Below are 16,339 nucleotides of genomic sequence, written 5' to 3' on the forward strand. Positions count from 1 at the left end.
GTAATGGGGGGTTGGGAGAAGCCAGTCAGAGGTGACCTGCCGGTCACCCTTGGTCACTTGTTGGCCATCCTTGATTTCCCTGGGGAACTATTGAAACCACACCGGTGGCCAAGCACCCTGCTGGCATGTGTGAAAGGCTCTCAGGTTGCTTCTTATGTACAGCCACCCGAGGACCGCTGCCCCCATGTCAGGGGCACGGGGGTGGCTGAAAGCCCTGGGTCTGGGCCAGCCCAGTTCCCCAGGACAAGCTCGAGGCGGCAGCCGCAGCAGCGTCAAGGCCCAGCTCACTCAGGGTCCACCCTGTGGATCTGAGGCCCTCACTCATGCCAACACGGCCAGGGCTTTCCCAAGAGGTGACCTGTGGCATTTTTTAAAAGGTCATTGGAGCGGCTGGCGTGGTGGCTCGCTTGCCTGGCCGGAGTGAGGCCCTGGGTTCCATCCTCAGCACCACCGAAAAACAAACAAATAAAGGCATAGTGTCCATGAACAGCTAAAAATATATCTTAAAAAAGGAGGCAGGAGAGGCCGTGGCCCGACCCACAGCAGCTGTCAGTCCTGGGGTCTCCTGGGCGAGGGGCCTACTGCGCACTCGGCTGCCCGGCCGTCTCCCTCCTGCGTGGCTCGTAGGACCCAGGCTCCCCGCCCGCTGCTGCACCCACTGCAGGGGGATGCCCAGGAAGGCCACTCAGGCCCCGCGGCTCCCACCCCCACCCCAGCTGGGCCGCAGCCCGGGTTCCTGGCTGTGGGCCTCGCCCTCCTCTCCCCAGCCTCCAGGAGGCACCCCATCTGTCTGTGGGGGTTCTCTGGCAGCACACGCTCTCAAAAATAACGCTGGCCCAGCCTCCCCGTCACGACTGCCACCTCTCAGCCCTGGAGGGGCCCCTCTGATGGCTGGAGCGGAGGCAGATCGGGGTGAGCCGAGGAGATAAGGTGCCCCAGGCGGAGGGGAGCTGCAGAGAGGGGTCGGGAATTTCTGAGCTAATGGGGGACGTCCCCCCTCCCCGGCCCCCAGGAGGCCGCCGCCCGCCTCCGTTTCTCCTTTATCAACACACGAGCAGCTGCAGCGGCATCCAGCAGCCCCGAGTTCAGAGGAGGCAGCAGCCAACCAGTCCCCTGACCCAGAGCTCAGGGGCGCCTGGCTGCTGAGGGTTCCAAAGGCTGCCACCCAAATAGCTCCCGACCCTCCCAGCCTGAGACCCTGTCATCCAAGCTGCCGCTGGGAAGTGGGGTGCCATTTCCCCATGCCCCCGAGGTCAGTGGCAGGTGGAACAGGTAAGTGACAGTCACAGGGTTGGACAGCTGAGGATGAGGTACAGCGGGCACTCAGAGGCCCAGGGCAGGGGCAGGACAGAAAGGGACAGCATGAGAATGCTGCTCAGAGAGCCAGCGGGTGAAGCACTCCCACCTAAAGTCACTTTGAGGTTGTTTGTTTGTTTATTTAACAAATACTTATGTAGCACTTGCTTTCTGGTTGTTCTTTGTTACAGTTTTATGTGTTTCACAAACATTAAGGCAATCTCTCTCCTAGCCAACCTGTTGCTATGAGACCTGTTTTGCAGGTGAGAAGCTAAGGCACAGAGAAGTCAAGTGACCTGTCTCAGATCACACAGCTACTAAGTGGCAGGGTTGGGATCAGAACCACCAGTCTCAAGTCCCTGCTCTTCATCACTGTAGCCTGTTCACTTCCCATGTGTGGAAACTGATATCAAAGAGGACAGAGCCTTGCCCAAGATCAAACCCTGGGTCAGGGTCTCAGCCACCCCTGGAATCCAGCCTCCTTCAGTCTCTGTCCTTCCAGGGTTTATTCTTCTGTTCAACCTGCTCTGCTGAACCATGCTGGGTCCTGCGACAGGACCCGGAGGTAGATAAGACTGGGGCCTTGACCTCGTGCACATCCCAGTTGCCTCTGCTGGCAGAATCCGCCTCCTTAGCCCGGTGTGGCCTTTCAGGATCAGAGGCCTCAGAGTCCGGCCGGCAGCTGACCCGTCCTTTAACGTCCCGTGTTTTCTTCTCCTCTTTGCAATGTGGAGACACAAACGTAGGATTTCTGCACCGACAGCTGAAGTGACGGCTGTGGACGCTCCCGGTGCATCCCGCCAGCTCTGGGTGGTGGGTCGGAGGCAGGAGTGGCCACGATGGTGTTGCTGGGTCGGGGGTGACGTGGTGGTGACGCTGGAGATTGTGTCGAGGGTAAGGGAGTAACAGTGTGGCTCGACACGGTGGTGGTCATTGCGGAGACGGTGTGGGTGAGGACGGTGGTCGTGATGTCGGGTGGCCACGGGGGGGATGCTGCTGGTGGAGTGGTGATAAAGGTGGTCGTGTTCTTCTGATGGGGGGTGACGAGAGCAGGTCCAGTGCTGAGGGTGCCCATCCCAGCTGATGGCCGTGGTGGGGACGGCAATGGCGAAGGTAACAGAGTGGCGATGGCGGAGGAGCCCTGGGTGGGCGGAGCCCTGGGTTAGGGTTCCCTGGGTGGGCGGAGCCCTGGGTGGGTGGAGTTAGGGTTAGGGTTAGGGAGCCCTGGGTGGGCGGAGTTAGGGTTAGGGTTAGGGAGCCCTGGGTGGGCGGAGTTAGGGTTAGGGTTAGGGAGCCCTGGGTGGGCGGAGCCCTGGGTGGGCGGAGTTAGGGTTAGGGTTAGGGAGCCCTGGGTGGGCGGAGCCCTGGGTGGGCGGAGTTAGGGTTAAGGTTAGGGTTAGGGTTAGCCCTGGGTGGGCTCTCCGCCCTGGGTGGGCGGAGCCGCTGAATCACGCTGGGAGGGGCAGTGAGGACAGAGTCCGAGGCAGGGATGGTGTCAGGAATGGTGGTGAGGATGGCAGTGGTGGTCCTGGGGTTGGCTGTTTGCAGCCATGATGATGCTCATGGCGGTGGGGATGGAGACGGGGATCACGAGCCCAGAAGTCCCCGGTCCTGGTCCTCTAATGCGCGTGGTCAACCCAGCGCTCTGTGCGACTCCACTGCCCCCTGGTCCTGGTGGCAGACCTTGTCCTGCTGTTGTCCCCCAGCCCTCACGCGGGACGCCCCTGCCTTCCTCCTGTGCTCTCGTTGCAGACAATCATGCTCAGCTCTCCCGGGCGTCCCTGAGGATCCGAATCCTGGATGTGAATGACAACCCCCCAGAGCTGGCCACGCCCTACGAGGCAGCCGTGTGCGAGGACGCCAAGCCAGGCCAGGTACCCCTGAGGGGCTGGGGACGGGGCTGCTGCCAGGAAAGGCCAGGGCACCCTCCAGCCTGGCCCAGAGTGGCCTCAGCCCCGTCACTGGCCCCTGCCCCCCCTGCCCTCCAGCTCATCCAGACCATCAGTGTGGTGGACAGAGACGAGCCCCAGGGCGGGCACCGCTTCTACTTCCGCCTGGTGCCCGAGGCTCCCAGCAGCCCCCACTTCTCTCTGCTGGACATCCAAGGTGAGTGGCCTGTGAGCCACCCAACCCCAGGGTGCACCCAGGGCAGGCCTGGCCTCCCCACCCTCTTCCCTTCTTATAGATAGAGGGACTGGGACACCCAGGGGACCCACGTTGGGTCTAAGGTCACAGAAAAACCGGGCCCAGCTGGGCTGTTCCCAAACCCACTGGCCAAGCCATCAAGAAGGAGCAGAGGGAGGGGACATCCAAGGGTAGAGAGTGGACAGTGGAAAGATCCAGAGAGGGCACGTGGCAAGGACAGAGTGGGGACCTCCTGCCATAAGTGAAGGTGGAAGGGGTCACACAGGCCGTCCTCAGGCGGTGCCTCAGAAGTGCTTCGCCTGCCCCACGCCCTCAGCATCCCCATGGCCCTCGGCGTCCCCACGCCATCGTCATCCCCTGGAGGGTGGCTTTCCAGCCCCTCTCCGATTTTTCAGGTGGTAAAACTGAGACTCTAAGAGAGGAAGGGTCTGCCCATGCCCTCCAGGGAGCCAGTGGTGAGCAGGGCTCAAGGCCACAGCTGCCTCAGACACAGGTGTTTCCTGCCCCAGCTCACAGCCCGAAGCCCACGGTCCTCCCACCTGAGTGGAGGCCTCAGTGAGCCTCCATCCCAGAGCACCTCAGGAAGTTGCTCAACCCTAAGGGACGGACCCAGGGGGAGGCAGGCGCCAGTGCAGGGGGCCCTGGGTCCCCGCTCCCTGTGCAGCCCTGGCAAGTGTCTGGCCCTCTCTGAACCGCAGTTCATCATCTGTAAACAGGGGCTAATAATGACCGAGAACCACCCAGGTGGAAGAGGCAGTCTGCAGAGGCCCTGAGGTGGGAGCAGGGTTGGGATGGAAGGGGACCTGCTGCGCCAGAGTGGGCGAGAGGCAGGACCCTGAGGAAAGGGACTCAGAGAGGCGCTGGGGGACAGCTCACATTTGTTGTGTCTCGCCCTGGAACAGTCTGCCGTCGACCCCAAGGCCTTTACACCCCAGCCCACAAAGGGAGAGACTTTGGTGGCCTCTGAAGCCAGGCCCCTCTGTATTCCCAGGAACCACAGTAGGAATATTTAACACCCAGCCTAGCAGCTCAGATAACCAGGAAAACCCTAACCCCATCCCGGGCAGGGCCCCGGAGCCCCTCTGTGCCGGGCACTAACCCCTTAGTGGCTTGAAGGTGTTAAAGATCAGAGGACACCTGGGGGACAGGCTGAGGCAGCAGGAAGGGCTGCAGGGACTCAGAGCACAAGGCCTTTAAACCTTTCTGGGAGTATTTCAATGTTCTCACCACGTACAGCGCAGCCTACCCGCTCTCCAGTGTATTCTAAGCTGGCCCAAGAGACGCAGGTACCCTGTCCCCAAGTTCACACTTCTTTCTGACACCAGGGACCTGGGGTTGTGTCCTGGCTGCTGTTTGACTTGTGACTTCCAGAGCTTTCTCCCTGTGTGACCACCTGGAGTAAGTCCTAGGGACAGCATGCTGAGGTCGGAGCAGCCACGAAGGTCTCTCCCTCCGGTCCCTGAGGCCCTCTCTGCAGCGTGCCAAGCAAGCCCCTCCTCCTCCCTGCATAAATATCCTAGGTGACAAACGGCTACCCCAACCCATCTGTTTCTCTGTACAAATTTGTAGCCAGTTTGGAAACGTGATTTATAAATATTGCTTTTGCAGCCAGGGATTGACACTGATGTATGTCAGGCCAGATGGATGGATGCAGGGCCGGGCGCATATCCCACCTAGAAGGGTTGGGTAGGGTCTGGGGTGGCCAGGGGCTTCCCCAGCAGAAACCAGCTGCTGCCCAGGAGGGTAGCTTGATGAGTTCAGAGATGACGTGCGGGGAATCCCTTCTGCGGGGTAGAGGAGTAGTGGGACCAGAGCTCTCTGAACATATGTTTGCATGGCCAAAGACAGCAACCTGAGAGATGAACATCTCTGTTCCTGCTTGGCAATTTGAGACTGAGCCAGCGCCAGACACTCATTTCTCAAATCTGTCTACCCAGTTCCTCCACTACCGCAATTATCTCACCCAAACACGCAGCCTTCCTGACTGCTCTTCCAAGCCCATTCTGGAACGTAAGATCATAAGCTTCCTCGCCCAGAAGGGAACCATGTCTGTTTAGTAATTGCTGGGTTCCCCTGGGGCTAAGAGAGTCTTGACATAGGAGTGTGTTCAATGCATATTTGCTGTTGAATGAATGGACGATGTCACTAGGTCACTTATTTGCTTAAAATCCTCCAATCAATGGCCTCTTGTTTTTTAAAATATATCCAAATTCCTTACCAAAGTCAGCCTCCAAACTGTCTGTGATGTGCTCCTGCCTCCCCGCAGCCTCCGCTGAGCTCACTCTAGTGGTCACCCCCACTTCTGCAGCCACAAAGGACTGTTCCTTGGGCATTTTATGTTTCTTCCACCCTCCTGGCTGTGCCTGGGCTCTTCCCTTTCCCTGAACTCGTTGTTCAGGACTCAGGAACAGTGTTCCTTCTTTCAGAGGCTCAGCCCGACCTCCCAGGCTGGTCAAGTCCTCTGGCATGTGCTCTTCCTGCCCTTGTCCCCCACAGCACTCGCCATGTTTGTAACTGTAGACCAAAGTGTGCGTTTGTTTGATTAGCATTCATCTCTCCCATTAGAGCGAGAGCTCCAATCCAGGACTGCAGGTCATTTAGCTCGGTGTTGTTTTCCCACAGTGAGTAGCATAACGCCTGGCCATAGTGGTTAATTAAGATCTGTTGGAAGAGAGGGGGGAAGGGAAGGAGGACGGGAAGAGGGAAGGAAGGATGGAAGACAGGTAGATGGATGGGTAGGTAGAAGATGGAGGGATGATGGATGATGGATAGGTGAGGATGGAGAATGAAGGATGGATGGGTGGATGGATGGATGTACAGGTGGTTGGATGTACAGGTGGATGGATGGATAGATGGATGTACAGGTGAAAGGATGGATAGATGAATGGATGGATGTACAGGTGGATGGATGAGTGGATAGATGGATGGATGTACAGGTGGATGAATGAATGGATGGATGGATGGATGTACAGGTGGAAGGATGAATGGATGGATGTACAGATGAAGGAATGGGTGAATGGATGGATGGATGGATGGATGTACAGGTGGAGGAATGGATGGATGGATGGATGGATGTACAGGTGGAGGGATGAATGGACAGATGGACAGGTGAATGGATGAATGGATGAATGATGAATGGATGGATGGATATACTAGTGGAGGGATGGATGGATTGATGAATGAATGGATGGGTGTACAGGTGGGTGGATGGATGGATGGATGGATGTACAGGTGGGTGGGTGGATGGATGGATGGATGGATGTACAGGTGGGTGGATGGATGGACAGATGGACAGGTGAATGGACGAATGGATGAATGATGAATGGATGGATGGATATACTAGTGGAGGGATGGATGGATCAATGAATGAAAGGATGAATGCACTGGTGGGTGGATGGATGATTTCACTAGATTAATTCAAATGAGTCACTTCTCTTTGAACCTCCATTTCCACACATATAAAAGGAAAATAAAGCCCTGGGTCTTGCCCATGAGATTCAACATTGCTATGTACTTAAAGTCCCCACACTGTCCTGATGCATAAAAAGCATCCAGTCAGGGCAAAGAGTCCTCTTTGTTCCTTCTTTCCTCTACTTGCCCTTGAGCTCCTTCTTCCCCAGTCAAAGGTGATGTCTCCACAGCTGGGGTGACTCACTCCTTGACAGAAGGGCCAGAGTCCAAGCCAAAGCTTGAGGAGTGGGCACACAACCACAGTTAGCCCAAGAGCTGTGCTTCCTTCAAGTGTCGTTCCTCAAGACTGGCTCAGTGCCAGGTCCCAGCTGGCCAGGTAGCAGAGAGGGGGCACTCGCCAGCTTAATACAAGGTGACAAGACTGCCACAGAACGGTGCATGGCATCTGCATTGTCAGAGCGGGGAGGGGGCATAAATCCTTCCTTCCCAGGAAGCACAGAAAAGAGGCCACAGAAAGGAGGTGACATTTAGCTGGAGTGTGATGGATGAGCAATCTGCCTGGGCAAGAAGGTGGAGGGGGTGCGGCAGACAGCGGGAACCCTGGGAGGAGCTCGGGGAGGCCAGGCAGGGCAGGGCAGGGCAGGGCAGGGCGCAGGGCGCAGGCTGCAGCCTTGGGAAAACGGGCGAGCTGGGAAAAATGTGGACCAGCATTTATGGAGAATTCCTCGATGCCGGGGACTGCTCTAAGGGTTATGCATGAATTATGACATTTAATCTTCACGCGTGATGCCCTTTTTCTCAGTTTACAATGAGGACACCAAGGTCCAAAGGTCCAGCTAAATTTCCCAAGCTAGTGAACGATACATTCTGAGTTCTATTTTAATATGTGTGTGGAAATACTCAAATGTGTGTAAAAGTTGTAAAATAATATTGTGGATCTTTCTGTGCCCATCACCTCATGGGCAGCCTTCAACTTACTACAAACTTATCTCATCTGGACATCTGGTCACTTCCTGGATATTCCCAAGGTTACAAGCCAGTCCTTCCTGTATTATGTTCATGATAAAGAAGGTCAGGTCTGGAGCACTGAACTGGGGGGTCATCCAGGGAGGGGCTACTGGGGAAGGGATTGGTCCCCAACCTGAGGTCCTAGGTTTCCTTTCCAAATAGACCCTTTGGGGGGGTCTCACTCTTCTTCTCCATACAAGGATAGGCTGACCTGGATGATTGGGAGCCACAAAGCTGGAGAGGGAGCCAGGCTGCCCCAAATCTCAGGTTGAAGATCCAGCCCAATGACTGGGAGGGTGGGAAGAGGCCGGAGGACCTTCTTTAGTGAAGTTGGCTATGAATGGTGGGGCAGTGGCCAGCTGGGCTCCCAGCCCTCCAGATCACCATGATGTGCAGAACTAAGAGGGTCAGGGCAACTGAACCACACAGGCCAGGCGTGGAGGGGCAGGAGGAGTGGAGGAAGTAGGTGCTACCTGTCATCTAGCCTTTGCTCCAAGACTAGCCGCGCCTCCCCAAGCCCCGCCTGGCTTCCCCAGCAACAGGCTGAAGCCATGCAGTGAGCACCATCTGTGCCAGATCACACATGGTCCTCTCCTGCTGCCCGCGTAGAAAGGAAAGATCTGCATAAAGAGGCCTGTGCTCTAGGGTCCCCCTGAGCCTTATGGGCTCGACCTCTTCATGAGAGAGCCCTGAGTGGGGGGTTCCAGGACTCTTGACTGGCGTGAAGGACAGAAAGGTTCCTCAACCAAAGGCAGACGCCAGCCAGCACTCCCAGTTCTCTCTGATGACCCTGGACTTGTCAGGGCCCAGTAAACCATGACAGAAGGGTCACAGGACTCCTAGGGCCGGAGAATATGGGGCAGCTGGAGTGGGACCCAGAACAAAAGCAGGCTGTTGAGAGAATGAGGAGAGACTTTTTTTTTTTTTAAACATAGCTGGGGTGAGGACCTTGGCCCAGCCGGGGACAGAATCTTGGAATAGCTGGGGACAGTACCTTGGCACAGCATGGAACAAAATCTTAGAAGAGCTGAAAACAGCATCCCGAGGCAGCTGGGAATAGAATCTGGGGACAGCTAAGGACAGCACTGTGGGCTGAGTGGCTCAGGACGGGATCTCTGGGCAGCAGGGGCAGAACTGGGGAGACTGGAGAACAGACCCATGAGTCACGTGGGTGGCAGCTGTTGGAGCACAGAGAGTCAAATCCCAAGGTGAATCAGGAGGTGGCAGGGTGGGGGTTCACCCCAGCCCGAGTCACGCCGCCCTCTTCTTCCGCCGCAGACAACACAGCCGCGGTGCACACTCAGCACGTGGGCTTCAACCGGCAGGAGCAGGACGTGTTCTTCCTGCCCATCCTGGTGGTGGACAGCGGGCCGCCCACGCTGAGCAGCACGGGCACGCTCACCATCCGCATCTGTGGCTGCGACAGCTCTGGTGCCATCCAGTCCTGCAACACCACGGCCTTTGTCATGGCTGCCTCCCTCAGCCCCGGCGCCCTCATCGCTCTCTTGGTCTGTGTCCTCATCCTGGTCGGTGAGTCCACCGGGAGCCTCCCGCCCTCTGATTGGCCCCGGCCTGGGTCCCTGGGTTTCCTGCCCAACTAGCCCTATGGGCCAGTTTCCCCTACATGGAGGTGGCCCGGATGATCTCAAAGATGAGCTCGCAGCGCCCAGCGGAGGTCCCCTGGGTACAGAGCAGCCCCACACGCCCCAGAGTGGTCCCCGCCTGGGATGGAGTCCCGCAGGCCACCTCCCACAGCCCGAGTTCTCCCACGGTTTAGAAAACAGGCATGTCTTCCTCGGGGTCTGTAATCCTTAATTCTCCATAAAGACGGGGCACAACTGCGGGGCCAGGCACATGGTCCTGCCATGAAGACCAGGAGGCCGAGGCTCCCAGCTGAGTGGCTGGGGGAGGGTGGGCGACCTTCTCACCTGAGCCCCTCCTCTGACTCCACCTCCTGCTGTGACTTTAAACCGGGAGCAAAGCTTTGGGATCCTGGGGCAGGATCTTAAGACGTTGTGGAGGGGGTACCAGTCTGGTACCAGTCCCATCAGCAGCCATTGAGCCCCAAAGTGTCCCTGAGAAGAGGTCAAGTTTCAGGAGCTAAATGGGATACAAGCGGCCCTCGGGCTCCCATCCCAGGTGAGCACTGATGCCCCAGTCCTGCCGCAGCTGGGCTGACCCGGGAGCTGCCGGCGGCCCCCAGCCCGCGCTGCGCATCCTCTGAAGGCCCGCGCCGCCCGGCACAGTCCGGGCTCCGCCTCTCCGCAGGCCCCGCCCACCCCCGCCCCAGCCGGAGCGCCGAACCCTTTTCCAGCGGGTGCACTTTACAGCGGTTTCATTTTCCGAGGCAGTGCAAACAAATTTCTGCCTAATTGCCCACAAACGAAGAAAGTGCACATCAGTGCTCTAAAGGTGACGGGCGGAATCGCTGATCAAGCCTGGCACATCTGTCGCCCGCCTCCCGCAATCCCCACCATCTGCTCTCGCGGGCATCCCCCTCTGCAGATCGGGCCTCCAGCTCCGAAAGCTGTCCATCCATCTTTCCCATTTCTCTCCTGACACCTTCCTCCCCTCCTGCCCTCCTTCTGGGCCATTCCCAGTCACAAGCTACCTTGTTAGGTGGTAAGCCAGTAGCCTGCCCAATGGCCCCAGCAGCCGGCTCTGGCCACTGGCCTGGCTGGAACTGTCTGGAACAGCAAGAAGAGTCTAATCCCTGGCACAGTCCCCAGCATATGTCTGTCCATCCATGCATCCATTCACCCGCCCACCGTCATTTACTTATGTATCCACCCAGTGAGGCGCTGGATTCATCAGTGAACAAAAGAGATTTTTAAAAGCCCTGAGTAACTGAAAAGTCGGGGGTTGCCATTACCAAGATGGGAGATACTGAGGCTGGGGAAGGGGGAAAGATTATTATTTCCACTTTGGTCATGTAAGTTTGAGAGTGAGTCTCTTGGTCAACCTAGAGGACATGTTGAGCAGGAAATTGGATGCACAATCTAGATTCCAAGGGAGCGTTTCAGGCTGCAGCCTGAGATATAGGAGTTGTCAGTTTCTAAATGGAATTTAAAGCCATGAGACTCGAGGAGAGCGTCAGGAGAGGGAGGTGGAGTCCTGGGACTTCTAATGTGAAGGGGTCGGGGAAGAAGGAGAAAGCTGTTCAGACAATTGAGAATGAGCCTTCAGGGAGCTGAGGGGGGGAGAAAGTGAGTCCTGGAAGCCAAGACGGGTGCCAATTCATTCACCCCCTCACCCTTTCGCTCACCCAGGTGTCCATTCAATTATCCTTTCCTTCATTCTTTCCCTCAGCAAGGAGCATGCTTCATGTGTTTTCTGCACATGGGGCACCAAGCTAGGGCGACATTTCCAGGTCCTTGAGAATATCTAGGCTGCGCATTTCCCCACCCGGGAGACAGACATGTGAACCCAGCAAATCTGCTCTCTGACAGCGAAGAAGCTGCCTCTTCCTCACCCAGAGACCTTGTAGAAACAGAGTGTGGGCCCCACCTGGCAGACCTAGGATGGGACCTGAGGATTTGCATTTCTAACAAGTTCCCCGGGGGCTGCTGCTGCTGCTGGCCCAGAGGCCACACTTTAAGAAGAGCAGGACAGATGGAGGCACCCCTTCCCAGGGGAGCTCAGAAGTGAAGGCACTAAACCTGGCCTGGAAGTCTGAGGAGACCACAGGAGTTCTGGAGTGAACCAAGGAGGTCAAGGGTGAAGGAGAGATCAGGGTCAAGGACATCTTTCCCCAAAGCTCAGTCTGTCTTTCAGCTGGCTCCTCGGCAGCCCCAGCATCTAGAGACAGGGAGTATGTATCGAGTTGAGGATGGAGACCTCAGAGGCTGGATCCAGACCTCAACACCCACGAAAACCCTTCACACTGGTCGGCCACCTCATCACCAGTGCTGATCTAGCCCCACCTTGCCCACCTCCTGAGGGGGTAGCTCCCCACCTCTCCAGGCAGCTCCGGTCTGGCTGTTGAGAAAGGTGTTTCCTGAACAGCAATCTAGGAAATTGGCAAGATGAGGAGTCCCCTGCTCCTCTGAGTGGTGGGGTTGGGGGGTCCCCTAATGCCCCGAGACCCTCACTCTGCGCCCTCTGCATCCCACAGTGCTGGTGCTGCTGATCCTCACCCTCAGGCGCCACCACAAGAGCCACCTGAGCCCAGACGAAGACGAGGACATGCGGGACAACGTCATCAAATACAACGACGAGGGCGGCGGCGAGCAGGACACGGAGGCCTACGACATGTCGGCGCTGCGCAGCCTCTACGACTTCGGCGAGCTCAAGGGCGGCGACGCGGGCGGAGGCGGAGGCGGCGGCAGCGGGGACGCGGGCAGCCCCCCGCAGGCCCGGCTGCCCTCCGAGCGCCACTCGCTCCCGCAGGGGCCTCCGAGCCCCGAGCCGGACTTCTCGGTGTTCAGGGACTTCATCAGCCGCAAGGTGGCGCTGGCGGACGGGGACCTGTCGGTCCCGCCCTACGACGCCTTCCAGACGTACGCCTTCGAGGGCGCGGACTCGCCGGCCGCCTCGCTCAGCTCGCTGCACAGCGGCTCGTCGGGCTCGGAGCAGGACTTCGCCTTTCTCAGCAGCTGGGGCCCGCGCTTCCGGCCCCTGGCCGCGCTCTACGCCGGCCACCGCGCGGACGACGAGGCCCCGGCCTCCTAGCCCCCGCCCTGCCGCGGCCTCTCCCCGCGCTGCCCTGCCCACCCTCCCGCCTCCCGGGCCGCCGGACCGAGCGCAGAGCGGACTCGACAGGGCGGCCTCTCCCCCGCCAGCGGCGCAGCTTTGGGGTCCAGCGGTGCGCAGTGATGGCCATCGTCATTAAAGGGAAGGAGACCGGGCGCTGCGTGGCTCTGGGTTAGCAAAGGAGATGGAGGAGGCGTCGGGGCGTGGGAACGGGCAGCTCACTCATCCTAGCGTGGAAGGGACGCTACAGCCAGGACGATGCCGACACGCGTCCCTCCCAGGTTTCCTCGCATCAAAAGGAAGAGGAAAGAAGGGCTGTTCATTTATTAAGCACCTACTGTGTGCTAGGACGCTGTGTGGAGACCATCTTAGTCGTCACAGAAACCATGAGGTGGGATCCTGCAGGTGCCAGATGGGGAAGGCCCCCCAGAGAAGGGATTGTGACCTGTCCAAGGACACCCAGCCAGCGAACGGTGCAGCCTCTGACACGAGCCGGTTGCCTGGCCTTGGTCAAGTCACTCCATTCTCTGGGCCTCAGTTTCCTCATCTGTCAAATGAGATTGACAACAGAACCTACCTCGAAGAATTGTGAGGATAAGAAGGGTTCAGACGTGTCAAGTGGTTAGGGCAGTGCCTGGCACATAGTAGGTGTTCAATAAATGCTAGCCTTTGTTACTATTATTATTTCTGTCTTTATTAGAAGCCCAGTGTGTCTGCCTCCAATTCTGAATTCTCTCCGTGGCCCCAGATGCCTCCCCTTTTCCCTAGGTCCCCAAGGGAGAATGAATTGGTCCCAACTCTCAGTTCCCCATCCTACCCTGAGAGGGAAATAGGGATGTCCCCGGTGACTGTGGAGCCTTCCAGAGTCTCTGGTCACATCAACATAAGATATTTGGCAGGAGCGTCAAGAGAAGACAAGCTGGACAGCTTCCAGACCTAGACAGAGGTCAGAAGCCAGTGGGCACTGGGGGACTTGTCTGTCGGATCTGGAAACTCATGAGTTTCCATCCCTGAACCCTAGTTCAGGAACCCCTGCACAAAGTCATCTCAAGAGTTTCCGACTCCAAGCCATGATTATGAGGTGTTGGCTATCTGTCTTCCTGCTGTAGTCCCACCCGGAGGGGCTCCTTCCTTCGCATCCATCTGATGTGAGTTCCAGCTCGTGCTAGCTGGGCATCCTCCATCAGCGTCCTCGGTGGCTGAGCCTCGGTTTCCTTACCTGTAAAGTGGAGAGGATGACGCTTCTTCCCTAAAGGGTTCCGGAGGCTTAAAGGAGATATGAATGATAAGCTCTGGTCTGGTGCCTTCCTGGCCCAAGGCAAGGGCTCCATACACGTACATCAGCCTTATTTTTAGGCTCCCAGAGAGCGTTCATTCATTCCCTCCACATTTGCCAAGGTCGAGCACCGTGTCCTGGTGCCTTGCCGGGGTTATTTCGCTAAGTTAGGCACTGCCAGCCGATGCTCGGGTGAGAAAGCGGCAGCTTGCATGGCCGGTAGTCAGTCCTGCCTCCCGCAGCTCAAGGCCTAGCTGGGGAGGGGGAGAGTCAGGGACAGAAACAGCCAACAATTTAATGTTTGTTTGAGATGTAACAGAATGAACTAGAACACTGAGAAAGGAGAAAAATCCGGGAGGGCTTCCCGGAGGATGTGACTCTGGCTGGGTCTCGAAGGATGCCTATGAGATCGTGTGAGCCAAGCCAGGAGAGGAGTCTGCAAAGGCGGGTGGGGTAGGGTGCAGAGCACCGGAGCCTCAGGAAGGCCGCGTGCCCCAGGGCTGGATCTCGGGTGGAGGAGTAGTGGGGGTGAGCTTTTCTGATGAAGTGGTGCCGTGGAGAAGGGGCTGGGGAGGGGTGCACAGCCTTCAGCCACCGCCTCCTTGGCCCCATGAGGTCCCCCAGGAGGAGAGCCAAATCCAATCCTCTGCCTGGTCAGGCCAAGAACAGGCCGCCCCAGCTCCAGGCTCCGGCTGGGTGCAACCAGTTCCACCAAGGAGCTCGAGAACGAAGAGCCTCCTTAAAAGGCAGCTGGGAACACAGTAAGAAAGAGACCCATCCCTTACTGTCCCCGTTACCGTTGTTATCGTGGGTTAAAAGACCATCCGGGGTCCTGAGCAAGAACGGATGGACAGTTGACGGAGAATTCCAGAACCAGGGTATGAGTGGCAATGACGGGGAGGAGGAGGGGGGCTGCACACTTATGTGGCACCTGCTGCATGCCAGGTGCAGTACTGAGCACTGTACATAATTAATACTGATGAAGGTCAAACTCACAGACAGAGGACTCTGTGGTCGTGGGGCCTGGCGCTTTACATAACGGGTCTTGTGGAACTTTAAGCAGGTGATTTTCTTAGCCCTCCCTTAGGTGGAGGAGATATAGGGGCCTGGGACCGTTTTACACGCCCCCCGCCCACCACACGGGCTCTGCAGGGACCTAGAAAGCCAGACTCCCAGTGGAGTATGCAGAGTGGGATGGACAGGAGAGAAGCCCCTGGGGAGAAGGGGACATGCACCCGATGGTGGCAGAGCCGAGGAGCGAGCTGGCGAGTCCGCCCGAGCCTGGGTGTGCATCTCTGTGGGCACCAACGTGTGGGCATCCTCATGAGGCTGCAAATATGACCCGGGAGGAGGGGAACCGGCACCCAGCACAGAGGTCAAGGCCAACCCCCCACCTCCTGATGCAGGCGGCTCAGAGAGCGGGCTGCTGTCACAGGGGGCGGCTGAGCGCCCGCATCCGTCACCCAGCCATCATCGCCAGCCACCCCCAGGTCACAACTCGGCAGCTGCACTTACCTCCTGCCAGCAAGCGCGCTCAGGCGGGCTCTGTCACTGGCCGCTGAGCCTTTGGAAAATGTAACCCTGTCAGCCCTCACACTGATGCGAAGGCCTCACGCTTCAATGCATGCACACGGGCGCAGGAGCATGCTAGTACGTGACACATGCACACATGGCACCAAGATGTGTCCCCCCCCCAGCATACCATGAAGACGTGTGCGTGTTCACTACACATACACGGTGCATCCCTGCAGGTCTGCAATTGTGGTCACGTGCCACCACACCCTGCGTGCACTAGAGGCAAACACTCACGTGGACACCCATGTTTCTACACGAAGCACATACCTGCCTCCCCAGGCGTGTTCCCCTACATGCGTGGACAGGTGTGCCCACGGGCGCTCTTCAACGAGCAAACATACTTTACCATTTGGACATGACACACGTGTGCCCCCAGAAACTCCACTCAAATGCACAGCACACGCATGTGTGTGTTCCCAGTTGTGCTCGTACACACTACATAGACCCCTGTGCATTCGTTCATGACGCATTTGTGTGCACGTGGGAGAAAGCACACGTAGCTTCAGGAAGTCTGCAACACACCCTCAATTCGGGCACGATTCCACTTCTGGACCACTTGTTCTCAGACACCTAGCCACCTCTGCCCCTGCACCTTCGGGCAGGCCCTCCGTGGTCCCCACAGCCTGTGCCACATCTGCCTGACTTCACAGACACGCACACAAATGACACGTGCCTCCAAAGCCCGTGTCCCACACGTGGATGGAGTCGGATCCGTGGCCGCACACAACCCCCGGGGTGCAGCCCGCCCAGCCCCCGATGGGCAGGTGTGCTGACTCTTGCAGAATTGCATCTGCCACAAACTCCTCGTCCGCTGTGCAAACGATGATTAAATGTTATTGTGCAGGAGAAGACGCAGGGAGGGACTCATTAGCTTCATTGTCAGGAAGGACTCCGTGGCTCCAGCTCCCAACGCCGAGGCTGGCTTAACCCGCTGCG

General features: G+C 57.9%; 1 protein-coding gene across 1 annotated transcript in view; it reads left to right on the forward strand.

Moving 5' to 3' along the window:
- Nucleotides 1–12,531, forward strand: part of Cdh22 (cadherin 22) — a 66,367-nt gene extending 53,836 nt beyond the window's left edge. The window contains exons 8-11 of the mRNA XM_046433850.1: nt 3,049–3,170; nt 3,285–3,402; nt 9,139–9,390; nt 11,975–12,531. Coding sequence (XP_046289806.1) covers nt 3,049–3,170; nt 3,285–3,402; nt 9,139–9,390; nt 11,975–12,531 — 1,049 coding nt within the window. The remainder of the gene's footprint in view (nt 1–3,048; nt 3,171–3,284; nt 3,403–9,138; nt 9,391–11,974) is intronic.
- Nucleotides 12,532–16,339: the final 3,808 nt, after the last annotated feature.

The sequence above is a fragment of the Marmota monax genome, unplaced genomic scaffold (genome assembly GCF_021218885.2).
Source record: "Marmota monax isolate L192 unplaced genomic scaffold, Marmota_monax_Labrador192_F-V1.1 WCK01_AAM20220418_F8-fsc00014, whole genome shotgun sequence".
NCBI classification, from domain to species: Eukaryota; Metazoa; Chordata; class Mammalia; order Rodentia; family Sciuridae; genus Marmota; species Marmota monax.